The sequence below is a fragment of the Athalia rosae genome, chromosome 1 (assembly GCF_917208135.1).
Source record: "Athalia rosae chromosome 1, iyAthRosa1.1, whole genome shotgun sequence".
Taxonomy (NCBI): domain Eukaryota; kingdom Metazoa; phylum Arthropoda; class Insecta; order Hymenoptera; family Athaliidae; genus Athalia; species Athalia rosae.
Genome location: NC_064026.1, coordinates 11294549 through 11310626, shown reverse-complemented (window position 1 = coordinate 11310626; position 16078 = coordinate 11294549). Strand labels below are relative to the sequence as shown.

General features: G+C 47.5%; 1 protein-coding gene across 5 annotated transcripts in view; it reads left to right on the top strand.

Annotated features, from left to right (window-relative positions):
- Nucleotides 1–16078, top strand: part of LOC105687196 (1-phosphatidylinositol 4,5-bisphosphate phosphodiesterase epsilon-1-like) — a 60331-nt gene that overhangs the window by 41059 nt on the left and 3194 nt on the right. For 4 of the 5 annotated variants that reach the window (XM_012402640.3, XM_048648824.1, XM_048648825.1 and 1 more), the window contains exons 4-14: nt 1110–1255; nt 4345–4540; nt 6423–6875; nt 7091–7545; nt 8692–8977; nt 11418–11626; nt 12184–12482; nt 13527–13753; nt 14247–14474; nt 15058–15282; nt 15709–16012. In XM_012402640.3, the coding sequence (XP_012258063.2) occupies nt 1233–1255; nt 4345–4540; nt 6423–6875; nt 7091–7545; nt 8692–8977; nt 11418–11626; nt 12184–12482; nt 13527–13753; nt 14247–14474; nt 15058–15282; nt 15709–16012 (2905 nt within the window). In that variant the 5' untranslated portion in view covers nt 1110–1232. The remainder of the gene's footprint in view (nt 1–1109; nt 1256–4344; nt 4541–6422; nt 6876–7090; nt 7546–8691; nt 8978–11417; nt 11627–12183; nt 12483–13526; nt 13754–14246; nt 14475–15057; nt 15283–15708; nt 16013–16078) is intronic. The other variant, XM_048648827.1, reaches the window with a different exon arrangement.

Here is a 16078-nt window from a genome sequence, read left to right as displayed (position 1 = left end):
GGAGGGGAAGTACGAAAAAAAAAAGAGGGAGGGAAAAACGACAGCGGAATAGCGCCGCTGTTCCGTGTGCGGAATCGTTCGGGAATGGAATCGCGATTGAAGTTCCGAAAAATGGTTCACTTTTGGTTCGTCGGTAATCGATCGCCGAACTGTTCCACGCACAGCTGAATGTTCTCGAACGTTTCCGATTCGGGGGACGAAGCGATGGGGAAAAAAACTAGAATTTTCGCGCTTTATTTTCCCATTTCTCTTTTTTTTTTTTTTTCTCTTTCGTCGCGTCGAATTCAAACCACCGCGCTTAATTGTCGGTAACACGGGAACGACTATTTGTCCACTTGGTACAATCGTTTTCGCATATATAAATTCAAATACGGTAACAAACAAAACTGAAAAAAAAAAAAAATATCAACGCGAAGCAGCAATTTTCGATTTTCTTTTTATTTCAATTCCTGGATGCCCGGAAATTAAGCGTTCGATTCTACCCGATATTACGGATATACCAGCGCGAATTTCTACTGTAAGTATTTCAACTTTTCGAGTGTGATTCGAAAAAACATCCCCGAAAAACGAAAAAAGCTTCCTTTTTCCCCTTACTACCGTTTTCCTCGTTTTCCCCCGTACCAACTCCACAGTTTGCGCCGCACGTAAATTGAACAACGAAAAAAAGGAGGACGTCGTAAAAAAAAAAAAAAAAAGAAGAAATTCTTTCCAACCCAACGGGGTGGTTTCCGAATAAGATAAAATCTTGTTTACGGACACGATCGATAATTTGACAAGCCTTAAGGACAAAATAACATGCGAGGTACGGTAAATAAATCCAGTAATCTGAATAATGGCCCTCGAAATCCACCCTCGAAAGCAACAGGCTCTTCGCCGGACGATGTTAGGAGGATAAAGTAAAAAAATAAATAAATAAAACTAAAAATCAACTCGTAATTGAATTTTTTTTAGAAATTTGTTTTTTCTTTTTTTTTTTTACCTTCGTTCCGCCGGTCCGCCCCAGGGCACTCCGAGTAACGAAATTCGGTGTTGCTTCCCTTTTTCACATTGACCGAACGAAGGCTCGTGCCATTTTTATAATTCACATATCATCTTCTCGTCCCCGGCAGGTGAGCTCATGGGTAACGAACGCTGTAACGAATGGCGTCACCGTCGAAGAAAGACAGGCGGTACTGTCGTGCCTACTTCGGGTCGCCCAGACTTGCTGGAACACGGGAAACTTTAACTCGGCGATGGAAATCATAGCGGGTCTCAAGTGAGTATCGAAGAAAAAAAAAATTTTTTCCCCCCGAACGAATATCGGAGGCGAGTCGTTCCTCTGTCCCCGTATCCGTAAAACGGACGGAAGCACGTCGGATAAAAGGTAACCGTTGGCGCTAGAAAATAAAGGGCCGTGGTTTAGTGGTGGCGAAAAATAGAGCGAACTGAGAGAGCCGCGCGGCATACCCATTCCAGGAAATGTGTGGAAAAGTTTTGCGCGAACATTAGTCGCCAGGAAATTGGCGAGTATCTGGTGCAACGCGAGGCGTGACTCCCGTTGTACTTAAGAACTTCCATGTCGAACCAACCGTCGAATTGAACGAGCGAAGTACCGCGACGTCGGGCACGTATAGTCCGGGCGTACATATCCTCGTCACGTACGTACGTACCTACCTACCTACCTACCTACCTAGGTGAAGAGTGGAATATACCGGCTGCACGCCAATACAGGCAACGGGAAGCAGAACTTTTAAAACTTAACGTCCAATGAGATTTTCTCATCCCTGTCCGACGACCCTATTTCCAAACGCCTTCAAAGGAATCCCCTGGTATTACCGTATTATCACCGTACACCCCGTCCAACACCACCTCGCGGTATTAAAATGCAGAATACCCAGCGCTTGTAATTAACTCCGTATGTACCGCCTCGAGGAAGCGACGAGATAATTATTATACATATACACCTATAGCCCGATTGACTTTGCGCGGTTATTGGAATACACGCGTTACTCGATGAAATAATATTTATCTCTTTTTTCTTTTCTTTTTTTTTTGTTTTTCTTTTCTTTTCTCGCGTCGATCGTAAAATCGAAGCAGGATCGCCATTATCAATCGGCGATCGATCGGGAGGACGTTGCAATAAAATTCATCAACTCTGTCCTCCGATCTCCTTTACGCGGTTCGGGGTATATATATATCGCGATGAAGCGGATGAAATTTTCGACGCGTGTCACTCACAAGCGGCGAAAAAGCGCGCTCCTCTCGCGTCGGTTAATTTGATGTGAAGGAAATTGGAAAATCTAAAGAAAAAAAAACAAAAACAAAAAAAAAATTGACGCGTATCGTAGCGCTCGAGGCTCTTCCGTCGGTTGCGACGCGTTGATTCGAAACGTTGTGTTGTTGAAAGGTTGGCCGATAAATCGGTCGCGGTTTTTTTTTCTCGTTTTACTTATTATTAGTTTTCGGCTTTTATTTTTTATTCGCCTCGCCTTATCCGGCGAACGATGCCCGTCACGTTGCTGGAAAACAAGGCGGACGTGATTCCGGATGAAAAAGTAAGAGAATTTAACTCGACTCAACTCAACGCCTCGCCCCAACGGACGTCCCGAGAGAGCTTTTTCTTCACTTCCGGTTATCTGAAAACTCGCGGGGAATCGGAAGACTGCTCTGCGGGGTTACTTGGTACGGTCCGAGGATCAGCCCCGAAACCGAACGCTCTTACTTCATTGTTGCGAACGTGTAACGTCAACGAGGATATACGTAGCTGTATCGGTGCTACGGAGGGATATCTCAACTTTCCATTACATACGTATGTATTACATATACGTATGTACGGCCGTATACCCGTGTACGACACTGGTATATATTCCTATAACGCGCGCACGTCTGAGCCAACAAAAACGGCTTTACACGGGATTACAGGGTATAAGCGAAGAGCTTAATGCTCGCCAGGCGGAAGTGAACCGAGCGTATGACAAAATGGCGACGCGCTTTACGCGATATCGTACTCGCAGGACATCTGTCGCCGTATTCGCGACGGATCATCGCCGAAAACGTGGGGATGCAATTCCGAAACTGCAACGCCGGAAGTCGTTCATTTTTTCGCACGCGGCAAAAAAACAACGCAGGCCCGAAACCGATCGGGAATTTCGTGTCGCCGGACGATTCCTGGCGCTTCTTTTTTCTGCGCTCCAACTTCGGGTTATACGTCATCGGGCATAAACTGCGCCTCGATAAAACTTCGGATAACGGATTCGTCCCGTTTACGGCGGTAGCCGTACGACATCGAAGATCGCGTCGTACCGACAGCATTCCGCAAGGCGAACGGTCCCGCAGAGTTTCCGGTGGCGGGTGTCCATTAGCCGGTTTTCTTGGGTCATCCTCCGTAAAGCTTTACGGGCCAACTCAATTTCCGCCCGTGATGCGAGCCGTTAGTTTCAGTGCGAAGATTCGCGTTCTCTCCCCCGTTCCCTTTCTTCGTCCCTCTTTTTCGCCCCTCCCTACCTCCCTCCCTCCCTCACTTGTTATCCCCGCGCTCCTTCCTCGTTCGGAATTCGAGTAACAACTATCATTCCAAGTTGAAAAGACGGAGCGCCGGAGCTGCGGATTAACCCTTAAATTCTTTCACCCCCCCCCCAGGCTTTTCGGCTTTCGTTTCCCGCCAATTGCTCGGTATTATTGAACTCGATGGAATCCGGGGGCAGAGCAACCGTCTGTAAAATCTGAACTTTTTTCTCATCCCCTCCGTGAGGATGGAGGAGAAAAAAGAGGGGTGGGGGGGAGGGAGGGGGGGATAGCGAGTCGGTGGCGCAAAAACGATAACACATACGTATACCGGGAACGTACGAGACGATATAGTACTCGTAAGGATATAACGATAATAACTGGAGGATCGCGAGCAAACGAGTAATTCGAGAAGAGCTCTCTACTCCGTAGATGAGCGAGACCGCGTAGGAGAAAAAAAAAAAAAACTCTCTCTTACCGATTCTCGCGGCGCCGTTAGCCTCTTTAGGGAATAGCGCGGCGACGAAGTACCTTGTAAGGTACGACGCCACCCAACCACACCTATACACCGAACGCGGTAACGACGATACGAGGGAATAAAAGCTTATAGAGGATGAAAACGATTCGCGCGTTTAACGAAGTGGCGATAAAATTACATTGATAAATGGACGGCCGTAGCAAGCTTTCGAAGACTCCTTTAACCCCGCTCTCCAAAATAATCGAGACCTTCGCGTTCCTCGTCGAGTCATCGCTCGCCCCCCTCGCCCCCCTCTTCCCCCCTCCTCCCCCCGACGGCGAAACGGATTCGTTCGTTGTTTCAGGGTCACCCGTTTCGATCGGCTGAATGATTTTTCCTTACAGATCCAACAAGTTGAAACCGTTCTGGCAGAGCGTTAACGAACCGCTACCGATATTGGAAGATCTGTCCACGGCTCTGCTCTCTTCCAAATATGAACAAGCCTTGGCGAGAGCGTTGGCTATGCCGGAGTGTCCGGTGGTGCCGTTTTTCGGGGCGTTTCTTCGAGAGCTGCGGGAAGCTCTGTCCGCTGAAACGAAGGTGAGAAGAAAGCTCTGAAAAAACTATCTCGATAAAATATCAGCGCCAGGATCTCGCGGGAGAAGAAAACCAGAGTGGCGGAATACGTTTACGGATTCTTCGAGTGGAAACGACCAGAGATCGGGGCAGGGGTTTCTATCGGCCTCCAGCAGCTACGAAGGTTGTAGGCCGGCGGAAACTACTTGCCCCTGTCCGAAGTGCTCATCGTTAAAATAGTTTTACGAGGCGCGGCGGCGAAGACGACTACGGTGGTGGATGAAATGTGACACGTGCGCCTCGTGGACACCGTTTAAAAATTTTCGAAAATTCAGAATTTACGATCAATCGAAGACGATCCTCGTTCTATCGGGTAGCGATATCGGGTCGTCCGTTTCTTCTTAATCCTAGCGGGAATTTTCGTTGCGAGGGGATCCGCGACCTAGAAATCGCCCACCGACAATAAGACGCTAACGAGTTAATCCGCGGCTTTGTCCTCGACTCTTCCCCCCCTCGACCGCGAGAGAGAGACCGCGCGATTCGCGAATCGCGAATTATTAAAATTTTGCAAACGATCCCTTCGGAGCGACCCGAGCTTTCAGGTGGGGCGCTGATGTACCGCGGTGAGTATCGATTTTCAGTCGCTCACGTTTTCACCAAGTCCGGTCGACCGGGCCGAAATTCGACCGGAGAAACTCGCCAAAATTTGTCGAGTCACGGATACCTCCGTCTAATTTTTATTTTTCATCTTCTCGTCCGAACCCCCGAGACTCGACGTCAGCGGAAACGTTTCACCTTTGTACTTCGGAGTATCCGCGTAACGTTTAACCGGTTTTCTGCATCCGACAGGCACCGGATGCTTCCTACTTCCGCAGAGAGAAGGGCGCGTCGTCGGACGACTCGCGCTGCGCTACCAACAATTTCGTACACTTCCGCTATTTCCGCTTTCGTCGCCCCTTTGCGAACGATACACCCTTATTCCGATATTTCTGCAAACCTTGCGGGAAGCGTACGATTTACGTCCGCTCTCCGCGGACCTTCGATCCCGCACCTACTTAGATGCGGCAGTCCCCCTCGACTCATCGGATAAACTTTTTCACCTCGAAGACGCGAAATCGCGGATAAAAAGTTTTTCTCGCTCCGCGGTTCGAGTGTAAAACGTACGTATAACTTGGAAACGTTCTTCTTCTTGTTTTTTTTTGTTATTTTCACCCTCATCGTTCCCTCCGTCCGAACCGAGGGATCGGAGGATGATCCGAAAATTTCCTCAGAGCCGCACACACCTCGACATCGCCGATCGTTACATTTACTCCGAGAGTTAACAATTAACGTCGAGACCGAGACTTCCGCCGTATTTACCCGATGACGAAATAAGAACAATGAACCCCGTCCACCCACCCGTCGCCGTTTCGAAATCACTCCGGTACCTGGAAGGCGCGTCTTTCACGGTCGCGGCTGTCATGTCTCCCATTGTACGTCCGTTGCCTCCGAATCGTGCCACTTCGAAGGAGCGAAGAGGGTTTCCGGCGCGCCGTCGTCTTCCTTTATCTCGTCTCCACCCACGCGTTTCGAGTTTCTGGTTAATTTTTTCTCACCGAGAGCGAGGTAACAACGCGAAACTTGATTCACGCGTTCGCAATGATAAAAGAGAAAGCAAACTTGATGAATCTTCGTTGCGACGTGTCGTTCTTCCGCGTGTCTCTGATTTCAGTTCTATTTTATTTTCGTCGTTAGCAATTAGGGTAATGCAAACATTGACTCGAGGCGAGCGTGACCGGATGTTGTTCTTCCGATTCCGCTTACATAATCACGCGCCGGATCCGCAACGTCGTTGCCGACTTCGTTTCGAAGACGAAAAAATGCTGCTAGGGCGAATGAGGAGCGTGAAAAAGAAATTTTCTTACAGTACTCCGCAGCCGATACCAAAGAGGAGAGTTCGCACGTCGGCGGTAACGAGGGTGAACCCCTTGAACATGTGCCTTCATCCTCGCCTGGCGCGAGGATCACCGTGGAGAGTAATGCGGAGGCACCCTCCGGCTGGAGTTCGTCGAACGCGTCGCCGAAATTCCGTCTCGACAACGCGGTGGACGACACCCAGGCGGTACTCGACAAGGTCGCGCTTTTCCACCAGCACCATCACGCCAGGGGTAAGGACGCGACCACCAGTTCGCTTCACCGGACACTGAGCATCCACACGACCGCTCTCGAGCAGGCTTACATGACGGAGGAATGCGACGAGAACGATTATCACCTAGATCTTGACACCTACCTGCCCGTCCAACCCCTGGCCAACGATCACGGCGTCGCCCTCTTCCCGGTCGGCGCTCCCCACGCGGGGATGAACCACCACGTCCTCCAGGTACGCGTCGTATATCGACTAACAGAAAAAAAAAAAAAAAAAAAAACACTGCCCACGGAATCGCGAAGATCTGTTTCGTTTTCTTTCCCCTCCGGGGTTGCATGCGTTCCATAAATTCCTGGGGGGTGGGGGGGGGGGGGGGGGGGGGGGGGGGGAGAAGGGAGAGCGAAATGCCCGAGCACAGACTCACGTGTACCCGGATCCGATTCGCACAGGTCCTCCACCACGGGACCACCCTCGTCCACTGGGACTGCGACGGAGGAACGTCCAGGACGGCGTTGGTCTACGCTAGGATAGACAGATCCTGCGGTACTTTCACCTGGGAGAAGCCGGCCTGGAGTCCGCTGAAAACGGCCTCACTCGGCGCGACCGTGACGGAGTTCTCCCTGTTCGCGAATCCCGAGGAAACGTTGCCGGCCGGACTCACCACCAAGTACGCCGCCAGACTCCCCGACTGCGCGGCCGTCACCCTCGAGGACGGCTACCTCGACCTGAGCTCCGTCAAGGAAATAATGATAGGCTGCTGCGACAGGGACAGGGACGCCGATCTCAGGGCGATCTGCAAAAGGTACGGACTTCCTGGATCCGATTCCTGCATCGGACTCATGTACGGCACCAGCCTCTCCGACAACCGACTGATCTTTCTACTCTGCCCACCGGCTCTGAACAAGTAAGATTGATAACAATTAATCGATAGTTGATCGGTCAGTTTCACAATTTTTCTCAAAGTTCGGGGGTGAATCGAAATTTTCCAAGTATCTTACGATTGGTATCGCTTTCCCGTAAGTAAGACAGATCATAAAGCAAACGAACGAACGAATGGAAAAAAGAGAGAGGTAAAAACCAGCGGCGCGCTTTTTCTCCCCCTGAGTTATTTGATCCTGAAATGAGAAACCTGACTTGGGAGATGAATAATAGACCGTGGTGGTGGGAGTACGTGTAATTTTACCGCCGGTAGCTTGGTTTAATGTATTTTTGTGGAAAACGGTGAAAAATATAGACGGTGGTCGGGTCTGACTCCTTTGTGAGTTTCAGCACGGTTGCGTGGTAGGTACGAGTCGGTTGTGTGTGTATTTTCCCCTGTTTGAAATTCACCGTGCGGCTTCTTGCCGTCGAACTGGAGCGTCGAACTTCGCGCGCTCCTACCTCTCCAAGCTATACACAAAGTTTCAATAGCTATGCTAAAATTTAGGGCACACCGGCTGATTATTCTAATAGGTTACAACCGCTGCGGATGGTTAAACGATTACTTATTCAACCTCGCGAATCCGTACCACCTCTACGCGAAAAACTAGACAATCCCGTAGAATTTTTCATCACCTCGTCTCGTCCTCGGGTTTTTTTCCAAATTATTTTTTTTCTTCCCCCAAATCGGTACGACTCGATTTTTACTCACCCCTCTCCTTTCCCCCGCTAATACCGCGTTTCCCACCGGTTTCTCGTCGCAAACGTACAATAATTGCGGCCTATCGTATTACAATTTCGCCGGATCCCCGGACCCACCGAGGAAAATTGCTCGGCGAACCGATATACTTCGTAAAAGTTCGAACGGGTCGGGGGCTTTGAAAGTTTAACCGCAATTTATTATCAATTCACCAGCCCGTCTCATACCGCGTACACCCCCGGTAAGCGTGCCGTAACGTTCCGAGTTTTTCTCCTCGTTCGGAAAAATAGAATCATCTCGAATTATACAGCTCCGCCGTAACGTCGTCCGCGTCGTCCGCGTAATTCGATCGTTGAAAACGAATTCTCTCCCCGCCCCCCCCCCCCCCCCCCCCTCTTTTAAATAATCCTTCGAATTTTTTTCAACCCCCAGAATTTGGTACATGGGACTCTGCTGGATACTCCGCGGTCTGAAACGGCAGCAACAATTGACCGACAGGAGATCCCGTTGGCTGAAGGAGAAATTTCTTCAGCTGTACTTCGAGGAGCCCGGAATAATGCCGATTACCGCCGACGCGATAAGAATTTTCGGCGGACGCGACTGGGCGACTACCGACAGCATCGGTACTCTTTCGCCGACCGGAAGCGGAACGATGCGACGTAGGAACGTGAAGGGAAAGAAGACGAAGTCGATCAGCAACATACACGCGCTAACCAAGGTTCGTTGACGGATCGCGTCGTCTAATCGCGCTAGTTGGAATACGGGGGATATATTCAATTCGCTTGGATTCGATCCTCGGTTATTACTCGTTGTGCGCCTTATTTTAGATGGGATTGAAATAACGCGTTGATATACGTAATAATTTAAGGGGCGGGGGCGGTATAAGTGTGTAATACGTAACGCAATTTACCTGATATTGGGAAACTAGCCATAACTTATGCCGTTAGCGGTAATGTAAGCGATTGAATTTTCATCGAGGTCACGGATAACCACCGTGCCATTTTCAGCGGGATTCTAAAAACAGTGTACAACGTTCGAAACGGTTTGTGAATTTTAATGGGTGGGGCGAAAATTCCTCCTCGACGCTCACCCTGTTTCGACGAATAAAAAATCGTCGAACGTATCGAAAGATTGAAAACAACCAAAAAAAAAAAAAATACAGCAACGAGAAATCAAAATCGGTTTCAGCAAATTACAATTCTCAAACGATTGAGTAGCCACTGAATAGCACGCGAAAGACAAGAGAAAAAACGAACATCAACGAATAAATGAAACGATTAATAAATCACCTGTCGTTGAAGAAGTTTTTTGAATATAAATCAGAGAGGAAGACAGGCGGTTGCAGAGAAACTTTTCGGAAGAAAAATAAATAACAAAACCTACAAATCGTATCAGTAGACGTAATATATTTGTAATTAGAAGGTTAGAAGGGAGGTAAGAAGACGGAGGGGGATAGATTCGAAAGTAACAATAGTATTAAAAAGTTTCCAACAATTAATATCCGCCGTAAATTTTTCCATAAAATTAGGTCTTCGTCTCTCTGCCGGGTCAGCGAGAAAGCGTTTCAATGCCCCGGGTCGATACAAATGGACCGTTTTAGACCACGCAACATTACTACTTGCAGACGGTTGAATAATTGAACGGTAAAATTAAATATCGACTAGCTGGATTAAATGAGTCGGCCGAGACGCCCCTATTTCCCCGTGGCTATCCACGTAGCCAACGTATACGATTATAACCCAGCGACGTGTGTGTGCGAGCAAAAGGAAAGAAAAAAAAAAGAAAAAGAAAAAAGAAAATAGATAAAACGGAAAAGAAGAAGGGAGTAAATAAATGAACGAACGAATACGTAGATGAATAGAAAGCCGGGGGTATTTCGCCGGTACGTAAAGCGCGGCGTATTGATTCTCCTCGATTTTGGGTCAGCGTGGATTTTGCCATACGCCTGGATTTCCGAGCGAGCATACCACCCCGAAAGGGCTACCTTATTTTTCGAAAATTCTTCCTTTCACACTTTCCTAACGTAATTCGACCCCGAGGAACGCGAACTGAGCTCAACCGAATCGATAATCCCGTCGAGATATCCTTGATTTTTCATTGTTTGGATCGATCGATTTTATGGATAGATAAGTCTAGCTTGCGAATTCGGATTCCCTGGGCTCTAGATACATGGGAATACGTCGTAACGGTTATATGCATGCACGAGGTACAATGAGGAGCCGATTTTTCATAATCTCACGGATTACGAATAGTTATGAATTTTTTCATGAAAAGAAATTAACGACGATTCTTACTTTTTCATCCGCCTCTTATCGAGGATCGGATCAGCTCGCATTTACACGTCGTTAATTTATCGTCTTCCTACCGTTACGTGGGGTACGTGGAAAAATCCTACCTCGGACCGTATTCAAAAGACTGAAATTTTTCGTAGCTTTTCGCGATTTTCCCCGTGACGCTGCATTCGCGCCGTTGCGGATTATCACTCCGGCAACTTCCCCGGGGCGGTTTCGTACGAGAAACTTAAAGAGGAACTGGAGATCCGATACTCGCTCTTGTTTACGCCTTCGCGCCGCGTTATGTACGAGGGAACTAGGTTTCCCCGAGGCGGGGGGGCCGTAGGCACATTTTGCTGAATTTCATACTCGGCTTCGTCTACGGCCTACATAATTTTAACACCGTATCAACCGCACATCGCGTATCGTCGTTCGCATCCGACCCGTTCGTCGAGGCGAGAAAAGTCCCCGTTTTACGGGTTATTTATTCATCTATCGCTACATTTGTCGACTCTATGGAAGCTCGCGGGAAGCGAGTTTCAAAGTTCCGAGTAACTAAATTAATTAAAAAGCACCTCTTGCTTACTTTATGAGCAATAAGCGTCAGAAATTCGTCACGGACACGCTACACTCCCTCGCTACGTGCATTTTTTACACGGGGTGTAACGGCGTACCGTGTACACTTACGTCGTACACCAACGTCCGAAACGGCGATGGTAAAATTAATGGTGAAAATTTGAAAATTTTGCAAATTTTATCGCACGGAAGTGCGCAACGAAATCTCCCGCATCCGGCAGCCGGGGAGCGTTCAGTGAACGAAAAACGTCGAACTAACGTCGAGGATATCGTCGCGATTAACGGTAGGGATTTTCTGACGATCCTCAGGAGCTGAGTTTCAAGCAGTACGACTCCTCGTCGTCCGACGGCGGTCTGACCACGGCGCCGCTGCGTCACATCGCCGGTAGCAGGGAGTCCCTGACAAGGATAATTCCCGTCTCCCCGAGATCGAGTAGGGAGAGAATGCCTCCTCGAAGTCCCCCGGGATCGGCGGAGAGAATCGTCACCTCGAATCTCCCCTATTCGAGCTTGCAAAGGTACAAATAAATACGCATTTCACCTCGAGCCAAGCGTTATTATTCGTTGCCGCGAGAGGCCGAGTAGTAACGCATAACGAACATCTACCGACAAATTAAATTTATTCTCCCATCCAGAACTGCTGGCGCTGCCTTAATTTCATTACACACGGCAGCCCACCGTAGAGTTAACAGAAGCAGCAACCGCCGCGCGCGGCCCTCTGTTCTATTTTACCCTCTTCGCTCTTCTTCCTCAGCCTCAGCGTCAGCAACGGCGGCGGCGGTTCTCCGCGGGTACGGCGGCTCGACACCCTCGTGGCCATTTTTCGTCTAATCCGGAAACACCCCTGACGCCATTTTCTATGTGATAAATTAGGTACCTCGAGGATAATTTATACCCGGAGAGAAGCGGGACTCGGCTGTACATTTGCTCCCCGAAATCAGATTCACTGTCTTCTTTATTTTGTTGCACGGAGAAAATATTCATGATTTTCTTTTTTTCTTTCGACGGACGAACGAAACTCGTTCCTTCACCTTTGCGAAAACTATCAATGGACAAACGAGTAACATGGAAGCAGTCTTTTGTGTGTTGCCAGAGACAAGGAGCGCAACGGATCGAGCGGATTAACCGGAGTGTCGGAAGCCCCGTGTCACGTTAAAGCGAGGGCGAATTCCATAATGTACGAAACGCAGCTGAACTTCGTTGAATTCGTCGCTTTGTTTCGATCGTTCAGTCTCCGCGCACGCAAAGACCTTCGCGATCTGTTTGGACAGCTGGCGATCACCAGGCGAAGTCAGAGCGACGGATCTCTACGGGATTTCAACGCTCGCCCATCCGTTCTGAGACAGACGAGCGATTCGACTCCGCAACGAATAGGTGAGCGAACGAACGAGATAACGTCGTCGCACCGAAGAGCAAAATCAAAAAAGCTGGGGTCTTGGATGTTTTTGTTTTTTTTTGGATTTTTTCTTTTTTTGTTTTCCTCCCCACTCATAAATGTTACGCGATCAGAAAATGCTCCGCGCAATTTTACCCCGCTTAGAATTCACTCGCCGAGTAAATTATTAATGTCGTAAGAAAACTCGAGGATATTGTATATATATATATATATATATATATATATATATATATATATATATATATATATATATATATATTGTGAGAAAATAGAATTGAAAAGAAACAAACAAAGGGGGTGAGTAGAACAGAAAAAAACAAAAAACAAAGAAAAAAAAAACCTCGAAGGGTATAAAGGCGGTGAATTATATTTCTGCAAGACTTTGTTGGGCCGAAAAAAACTTTGAAACGAAACGTCGGGGGCAGAAAAAAAAAAAATAAATAAATACAAATGAAAAACTCAATTTACTTCTGACACGCAAAAAAGTATAGTGAAGTGAAATGAAGTTTTTCCGTACATTTCCGTTTTCCCGCGACTCCAGATCTACGCAAATAAAGGGATTCTCTTTTGTTTGCGTTGCAACGATTATACCCCCGTGTATAACGCGGTGTACACGATACACCGTATAAACGAGAGTAAGAGAGAAAAGAAGAAAGAAAGTTTTCGCGATTCTCCGGGACTTGGGCCAATTTCTCGCCAAGTTTTAGTCCGAGCATAACCCGGGTAATTACCGTGCAAACCTTCGTTATACTCTATTACTTAACTTACTTAGGAAGAGAGCGGTATAAGTCCCGCGAGGAAATGGTCTGAACAAATATCAGGCACACTGGGTGTATCCAGTGTGTTCTGTTTTATGCACTCTGGGACCCCCCCTGTAGAACAATTATACTATAATTGTCTAGAAAAACAAGATGGCCGAGTGGCGACGCGAAGGGATGTAACCCCGCGGTTATGATTGCACCCATCCCCGTGGTTTGTTGGAGCTCGTTTTAATATTTTTTTTCCTCTCTCTCTCTTCTCAGGTCTGTTGACGCGAAATAATTCCATAGATTGTCACGAGTACAAGACCAGCAGTAATTTGCACAAGAAACAAATATTCGACGCCGTCGCGGCGGCCAGTATCGTAAACAATTGTTCCGGCGTCGATACCTCCAAGTCGCAAGTAATCACCCTCACGACCTTCACCAAGTTTCTGGAGTCGAGGCAACAGGAAAAATTAACCGACGACGAAATCAAAGCGTTGGTAAAGGTAAGGCCTTGTATATTTGCTCGGTAAATATTAAACAATATCGCGTTCTACCATTCTCGCGAAATAACTTCGGAGGAAACACAAAGCGTTCTTTATTACCCATATTTATCCTTAATTGTAAAGCCACTTTTTTTTTCCCTCTCTCTCTCTCTCTCTCTCTCTTTCAAAGAGAGGAAAAATTTTATTTCACGCAGACGGAAAATTTCGGGCCGACGCAAACTCCTCGATTACATTTTAGGTACACCCGAATATGGACATTTTGTTATTTGAAAAAAAAAAAGCAAAAAAAAAAATTCTTTTTTCTAAATAAAAAATCAAGTAGTTGGGGCGAAATTTTTTTCCACCGTTGTGTATATCAGTGTTCCGACAAGGAAGAGCCAACTTTGAATTTCCACCCTGTACGGCTCGTTAATTACGAAGTAATTTTCCAACCAGTTGACGCCGCTGTTATGCAAAATAATTCTAATTGTCACTCCCTCTCTTTGTAAATCAGAGACACGAACCTGATCCCGCGTTACGGACCCAAATGTGTTTATCCTTTGAGGGATTCGCGCGGTACATGATGGACAAGGACAACTACGCTTTTGCCAACGAATACGCCGCCCCCGTCGAGACCGAAATGCAACAACCTTTGTCTCAGTATTACATCGCCAGTTCGCACAATACCTACCTCACGGGTCACCAGCTCAAGGGCGAGTCTTCCGTACAGCTTTACTCCCAGGTGACTAAATAATTATTTCGCCCCTCCGCAGCCCGCGCCAGACTCTAATGATTTCATTTTCACCGTAGCCCCCGAGGATCCATTGTTTTCGCTGTCCCTCCAAAAGCAAATATTCTTCAATATTATCTCAAGTTTTTCAATAGACCCTTCCTGCAAACCGCCTCAAGTTTAACCGCGCAAAGCAATTCCTGCAATAACGTAATTTACATGTATTGAAATTTTCAAACCCCTATCGCCACGGTTCGAGTCCTGGTACCAATCGATTTCACCTATTGCTCGGCGCGTTCTTTCTTTTTTCAATTTTTTTTCCAACGACAAAATTGACGTCGATTTTTTTTTCATCCGTTCGACCGCTTCGTCTGTACCGCTGACGTAATTCCTTCGAAACGTTGGAATCGAGGGAAACTCGGGGCAATTTGGTCGGATCGTTGTTACGTAACGCACCGCGTGGGTGGTATTGCGGGGGGAGGGGTGTACTCCGCACCCTGTCCCTCCCCCCCCCCCCCCGAGAACCTGGGAAATCCTCAGGACTCCCGTAATATCTCGGCTACTTTGCAGCGCACTAATATCGGCGGTCGTTTAGGTCCTGCTGACCGGATGCCGGTGCGTGGAACTCGACTGCTGGGACGGCGACGACGGTTCTCCGTTAATTTACCACGGGCACACATTCACCACGAAAATCCCCTTTCGGCTGGTGGTAGAGGCGATCGACAGAAGTGCCTTCGTCAGCTCTCCCTATCCCGTCATTCTCTCCTTGGAGAATCATTGTTCCCAGAGTCAACAGGCTCGAATGGCTCAAATCTTCCAGGTAAGATTTCATAAACCTCACCGTAAATTCTCAACCTGAACCCTTTTCATATATTTTCCTCGGAGCTCAACTTCTGAAAGTCTGAAAGTTTTTCCGAACGTCTGCAGCGGGTTATATCACGATATTTTTCTTGAATATTAGAATTTAGAAGGATCGTTACACGTGGTTGCACAAAACTGCGCTGTATATATATATATATATTCCTCGAAAAGTTATCCGTTCAAAATTCCACTTTATACATGTTGTTCCTCTTCCGCGATATACTGATAAGTTTTCTTCACGTTTACAATATCATACATGAGATTGTCCTACCTACGTAAATTTGAACCCTCGTGTACAGCGTATTTCATTGTTAATGCAATTTACCCAGGAATGGGTGTAGTCGGTTACAGTGATATTACTCAAATAATTTTCTCTGAATCTTAGTCGGTGTTCGGTGAAAAACTAGTGACAAAATTTCTCTACGATTCGGACTTCGGAGAAGATCCTCAACTGCCGTCGCCCTCTCAACTCCGATACAGAATCTTGATAAAAAATAAAAAATTAGTCGTCGATCCCGGCGGACCTCTGGCTCACGCGCCCCTAGGACATCGCGGAAAAATGCTCATGTCCGACAGAGCATCTTCCATGAAACAAATGCGAACTGACGCCAACGTTACTTCCATTGTTGAATACTTTAGCGAGGATGAAGACGACGAGGACGACGAGGACGACGACTACAACGCCGACGGTAAGCGAATCCTTGCGCAAAAACGACAAAACCGTTCCCCGATAAATAATATCACCCGCCGCCCCC